At 36.4% G+C, this 7,151-nt stretch overlaps 1 protein-coding gene across 1 annotated transcript in view; it reads left to right on the top strand.

The window, feature by feature from the left end:
- Positions 1-6,887, top strand: part of LOC121443673 (dynein light chain 1, cytoplasmic-like) — a 41,337-nt gene extending 34,450 nt beyond the window's left edge. Inside the window, exon 2 of the mRNA XM_041645481.1 lies at positions 6,534-6,887. Within this exon, the coding sequence (XP_041501415.1) occupies positions 6,534-6,887 (354 nt within the window). The remainder of the gene's footprint in view (positions 1-6,533) is intronic.
- Positions 6,888-7,151: the final 264 nt, after the last annotated feature.

A 7,151-nucleotide genomic window follows, 5' to 3' on the forward strand; every position in this document is an offset into this window, starting at 1 on the left:
GGGTTTTAGATTTTAGTTCTAAAGACAGCTGTATCTTGTAAACTCTTATATTCTAGCTTGGAAAACCAACACTTAAAGATGATACACAAACTAATTAATGGAATAGCATCCATTCGCTAAGTTTTATTTACCTCTATGGAGCAATGAGACATCCAAGTATTCAATCACTAGAAGTAAAAATGCATCTCAAAATGAGAAAGGATTGGGAAGAAAGTAATGAATACTAACAAGACTAATGTGTTTTCATGAATTGGTAAAATATGTGATTCACAGTTATCATCTTATTTCCTTTCACAGTTTATCACATTCAGCTTTGGCCTCAGGAGCCCATCTCAAAGATTTTGTGCTCATTCATGGAACTCTATCTGTGGGATAGGAAATCTACACACCTTGTAATATCTATTAATTTTATGCTCAACTGTTATCTCTTTAGAAAACGTTTTCTTTCCTAGAATAAAAATAGTGGAAACTTTTTTATTATCCACCTATTTCCCATCCAGTCTTACGATGTATAACACATAGTAGGAGATAAAAGAATGTTGTGAGATGAATAATTGTGTTTTTTGCTGATATCACTTGTCTTTTCTAAGGATATTTGTGTAATTAGACATTCAAATTGCACTAACATTTACAGACCCCTTTAATAAAGTAAAATTATTAATATATTGTTAGGATTAAGTAACATAATCAATCCTTATGGAGGCAGATTATTGTAACATATATGATATTTTTAGAATTAAAGTTCTAAGCTCTAAAATTGCTATTTACTGAAGATATAGCCTTAATGAACACAAGAGGATCATGACAAAATTGTAATTATAAGCATATGCAATTTGATAAACAACAAAAGATTTGCATTTATAGATCAATATTCAGAGAGCCAAGAAAGTGATGATGGAGAAGACTAACTAAGCAGGTTTTATGTACCCAGTATTCCTCATTTTTCTCTCTTAAATAATTGATGGTTTAAGATTCTAAACCATAGCTGAATAGTGGTGGTGCATGCCTTTAATCCCAGAACTCAGGAGGCAGAGGCAGGCAGATTTCTATGAGTTTGAGGTCATCCTGGTCTACAGAGTGAGTGTCACGACAGTCTCCAAAGCTAAACAGAGAAACTCTGTCTTGAAAAATGAGGAAAAAAAAGGATTATAAATCATGGAAACTTTGATAACATTTTTAGTGAATAAAATGGAGACTGCATATTTTTAAGAGGAGCAATGTTACCACTTATATTAAACCTAATGCATTTTCCATTATAGTTCTCCTCACAGGAGACTATTATTACTCTGCTTATATCACTTGTTTTTCATATTGCAGTAAAATTTCCATAGATTGTAAATATTAATTTGTTTTACTAACATAACGTTCCAAACTAAAATTAGGAGGCATTTGTTATTTCACTTTTGAAGACAACATTGCCTAAATTCTCAAAATAGAAGATGTAACCAAGATTTTTTAAATACCTAAATAACTGCATATCTGCTTTGAATGTTTGGCTTTTATTTTGCCTTAAGCAAGCCCATTCTGGGAATTAATGATATTTATGAAGCAGCTTGTTTTTGTCAGAGAAAATATTATCTCTTAAAGGACCAAGAATGAGATGTAGTGAGAATGTTTTGCAGAAGCACTTAAAACAGCATTAAATGGATAAAAAGATTTTGTATTATTAGACTATTCTAAAGAGGTCTAAGGAGGGAGTTCTAGAACAGCCAGAGCCACATGGAGAAACCCTGTTTTGAAAAACAAACAGAAGCAAAAAAAAAAAGCTTCTGTATCTCTAACTGAATGAGAGCATAACACAGAGTGTGATTACCACTTTTGGCTAGGATTTAACAATGAAGATCATGAGTTCCATACAAATAAGAACTAACTAAAATCAAACTAACTTATAAAACTCTCAGTTGAGTTATGAGTGTCATGAAACACAAACTTTTAATCCCCATATTGGAGAAATAGAGACAGGATGATCTCTATAAGTTTGTTGCCAGCTTGATTTACATAGAGAGTTCTAAGAGAGCCAGGGCTATATAGAAAAACAATATGTAAAATAAAAAATACAAATACAAAAGAAACCCTTTCAATTATTTTTACCTCTGGCTAAAGCTATATAACTAGTGGTATTTGACATGTACATCCACAGTGTATATACAACTGTCAAAAAATATCTATAATATTTAATAACTGTATTGACACTGAACTTTTTTACCTTATTATCCTGAGGGTCATATAAGCTAGATTTACTTAGACTTTGCAAGATGTGCAGTTGTAATTGTTATGAGAAGTATGTTTAAAATATTTATTGTAATCAAGTCTGAAAATTAGACTTATATATACAAAATCAAAGATGAGTCCATATTTATAGTGTTTGGAACCTGTTACACACAAACATATTTATAACAATCCTTCATGTCACTTTATGTTCTTAAAATGCATATAGTTTATTGTAAATGATGCTTTATGATCCGCTTCAAACATCTGAACACTAAACACATACTGTAACAGATAGATATATAAAAGTATTTGTTTAAACAGCATCTACTCTTACAATTTTCTTCTTCTGAAGACATATTCATATTTTTCAAGGATCTATTTAAAGTGGTGGATTTTCCTGCAGGATTAGAATGCTTTTTGCCAATATTCCTGATGCCTTAGGTCCAATCTCCATGGTACAGCTCAGTGGTAGAGTGCTTACTTTTCATATTCAAGGCTATGTGTTCAATCTCCAGCACTTACTCAGGAAAAAAAAAACTATCAGTTACTCTTTGCACCTTTGAGAATATTCCATTTGTAAGCTCTTTTGTAATTAATTATAGACTTATGAGTTGCCTATGGCCAATAGTATAAAATCAGAAGTTATTAGGTAGAGTACAAGGAAATTACTTTTCTTTTTTTATTTTATTTTTTTTTAGTTGTTACAAAAAAAAATTCCCATTTCCCTCCCCGTCCTGGTACACATCGCCTCCTCCCCCCATTCCCCTCTCGCATTCCTCTCCCCCTTCCCCCCCCCCATTCCATTCCCCCTCCCTCTCGAGAAAGAAGAGCAGTCCAGATTCCCTGCCCTGCGGGAAGTTCACTGTCCTCCCATTTCTATCCAGGACCAGAAAGGTGGGCATCCAAACAGTCTAGGCTCCCACAAAGCCAGTTCATGTATTAGGATCGAAACCTACTGCCATTGTCCTTGGCTTCTCATCAGCCTTCATTGTCCGCCACGTTCAGAAAATCCGGTTTCATCCAATGCTTATTTAGTCCCAGTCCCGCTGGCCTTGGTGAGCTCCCAATAGATCAGTTCCACTGTCACAGTGGGTGGGTGCACCCCTCGTGGTCCTGACTTCCTTGCTCATGTTCTCCCTCCTTCTGCTCCTCATTGGCCAAAAGACACTTAAGGTCATGGTCATCCTCCTTGGTGATCAGGGAAATGCAAATTAAAACAACTTTGAGATACCATCTTATACCTGTCAGAATGGCTAAAATCAAAAACACCAATGATAGCCTTTGTTGGAGAGGCTGTGGAGGAAGGGGCACACTCATCCATTGTTGGTGGGAATGCAAACTTGTGCAACCACTTTGGAAAGCAGTCTGGCAATTTCTTAGGAAATTCGGGATCAACCTACCCCAAGATCCAGTAATACCACTCTTGGGAATATACCCAAGAGATGCCCTATTTTTTGACAAAAGCATTTGTTCAACTATGTTCATAGCAGCATTATTTGTAATAGCCAGAACCTGGAAACAACCTAGATGCCCTTCAATGGAAGAATGGATGAAGAAAGTGTGGAATATATACATATTAGAGTACTACTCAGCGGTAAAAAACAATGACTTTGCGAATTTTGCATGCAAATAGATGGAAACAGAAAACACTATACTGAGTGAGGTATCCCAGTCCCAAAAAGATGAACATGGGATGTACTCACTCATAATTGGTTTCTAGCCATAAATAAAGGACATTGAGCATATAATTTGTGATCCTAGAGAAGCTAAATAAGAAGGTGAACCCAAAGAAAAACATATAGTCATCCGCCTGGATATGGGAAGTAGACAAGATTCCTAGGGCAAAACCTGGGAACTTGGGGATGAGGTGGCATGGGGCTAAGGGTGAATGGGGTGAGAAACGTGAGAAGGGGAGAATGGGGGAGCTTGGGGAAATGGGATGGTTGGGATAAAGGATGGGTGGACATGGGAGCAGAGAAATATATATCCTAATTAAGGGAGCCATCTGAGGGTTGGCAAGAGACTTGACTCTAGAGGGGCTCTCAGGTGTCCTGGGAGATGTCTCCAGCTAATACCTTGAGTAACTGAGGAGAGGGAACCTGAAATGACCCTATCCTATAGCCATACTGATGAATATCTTGCATATCACCTTAGAACCCTCATCTGGCGGTGGATCGAGATAGAGACAGAGACCCAAATTGGAGCACAGGAAATTACTTTTCTTGCAAGAGATATAAGACTCAGGTACTTTTATGGTCATTTAAATGAGAAAAATCAACCATAGACTTGGACATCTGATGATTTCTTTCCAAGTACTAGTGATGTTTGGGGAAGTGCAAAAAATTTATCCTTGATGGAAGAAGTACCTAACTGTGAGCAGTGGTTTAGATTCAAAGAAATTATTTTCAGGCCCTTGAGGAAGACATCCATGGGTTTCAGAAGGTACACATACATCTCAAAGGAAAAGAGGAAGTATTCAGCATCTTGTGACCTTTAGGTAAATATTTTAAGAAAGGAAAGTCTGTAACATTTCTTCTGATTTTCATGAGTTGTTCTTGGTCAGGATGTTTTGTTATGACAATAGATAAGTAGATAAGTACCTAATACAGCATTTGAATTTTCCCTTAATTTTTTTATCATATTATGTACTAAGTTCTTGAAAGTAGTATAGCCATCACTGTAAATGACAAGATTAAACCTGTATATCTTGCTCTCTGTTGCCCCAGAAGACCCAATCCCTCAGACTTTTCACTAGCATTGAAAGGAATCACTAGCTTCAGTCTCCTCCTCACCCCTCCATTTCTTCTGTGGTTCTTACAGGCCATAACCCCTCTGCCTTCCTATCGATAGTCATCTACATCTCAGACTCCAACACCATCAGGCATTCCCTGTTAACACACCAGCTGAACAGTCCAGCAAAGAATAGCAGTCACACTCTTCAAAAAAATCCAGAAATAAAACAGAAAGAGCAAAACATCCACCCAACAAAGACAAATCTATGATCATCCCAAACCCAGATTCCTAGACACAAGCATAAAAACATGATCAATAACAGTCAAGGCAATATGCCTCAGCTAGAGCGCAGATATTCTACCACAGCAGGCCAGGAATATTTTAACATAGCTGAAGCATAAGAAAAGAAAGCCTTAAAACTAACTATATGAAGATGAGACAGATCTTTAAAGACAAAATGAATAAAGCTCTCAAAGAAAGTCAGGAAAACAAAAACACACAACTGGAAGAAAATAATAAATCTCTTAAATACAGCCAAGCAAAAACAAATAAACAGTTGAAGGAAATGGATAAAACTGTTCAAGACCTGAAAATGAAAATAGAAGCAATAAAGAAATCACAAATTAAGGAAGTTCTGGAAATGAAAGATATAGAAATTTGAATAGGAACTAAATAGGCAAGCTTCAACAAAAGAATATAAGAGATGTAAGAAAAAACTCAGACACTGAAGATACAATAGCAGAAAATTATACATGAATCAAAGAAAATTATAAATCTGAAAAATTCTCAGCATAGAACTTTCAGGAAATTTGGGACACGAGCAAGCCTAAAAATAGTAGGAATACAGGAAGAAGAATACTAAATCAAAGGCCCAGAAAATATTTTCAAACAAATCAAAGAAGAGAATTTACCTAAACTAAAGAAGTATATGCCTATAAAGGTAAAAGAAGTCCGTGGAACACGAAAGAGATTGTACCAGGAAAGAAAGTTCCATCACCACATAATAATTTAAACAATAAACATACAGAACAAAGAAAATATTAAAACCAGAAAGGGAAAATGTCTGAGAAATATATAAAGGAAGACCTATTCAAATTACACATGATTTTTCAAGTGATACTCTGAAAAACAGAAGGGCCTGGATAGCTGTCTTTTAGATCCCATGAAATGACAGATGCAAGCCCAGACTAATATACCTAACATAGTTTTCAATCCCAATAGATGAAAAAAAAAAAACAAAAACAAGATAGTTCATGTCAAAGTTAAATTTAAACAATTTCTACCCACAAATGCAAACTTATATAAGGGACTAGAAGAAAAACTCCAATGCAAAGAAGTTACCTACACAATTGAAAACACAGGGAAATAATAATCTCACACCAGCAAAAAAAAAAAGGGGGGGACACACACATACACACACACACACACACACACACACACACACACACAGACACACACCCCACAACCACCACTACCAACAGTAGAAGCAAAATAATAGGACGCAACAATCATTGTTAATTTATATACCTCAGTATCAGTGGTCTGAGTTTCCCAATAAAAAGACTAAAGATGCGCCACGGCTTCGGTAGCAACCGGCTCTTCTTTGCTGCCTGAGCTGCGCCAGTACCTTCTTCAGGAGCTCACAGCAGCCAGCTGGTCCCTGTGCCACGGCAACCAGGTGCAAATGGAAGGCGGTAATCAAAAATGCAGACATGTCAGAAGAGATGCAACAGGACTCGGTAGAGTGCGCTACTCAGGCATTGGAGTACAACATAGAAAAGAATATTGCCGCCCATATCAAGAAGGAATTTGACAGGAAGTACAACCCCACCAGGCACTGCACTGTGGGGCGGAACTTCGGTAGTTATGTGACACATGAAACCAAATACTTCATCTACTTCTACCTGGGTCAGGTGGCCATTCTTCTGTTCAAATCTGGTTAAAAGCAGGACCGTGCCAAACACCCACTGATCCATCCAAAAACAAGGACTGCATCCTAAATTCCAAATACCAGAGACTGACTCTTTAGCTTTGCTAAGAGAACACCTCGTTTGAAGCTGTTGTGTTTTGTGAGGAGCATTATCCTCTGTAAGAGTTTGTGGTTATAAAATAATTAGTAAAAAAAAAGACAAACTAAAAGAATTACTAAAAACAGATTTCAGTCATTCTGCTGCATCTAATAAATATATTTCAATATCAAAGATAAA

Source organism: Microtus oregoni, unplaced genomic scaffold (assembly GCF_018167655.1).
Source record: "Microtus oregoni isolate MIOR12 unplaced genomic scaffold, Mior012 000111F_ref0000342, whole genome shotgun sequence".
Taxonomy (NCBI): Eukaryota; Metazoa; Chordata; class Mammalia; order Rodentia; family Cricetidae; genus Microtus; species Microtus oregoni.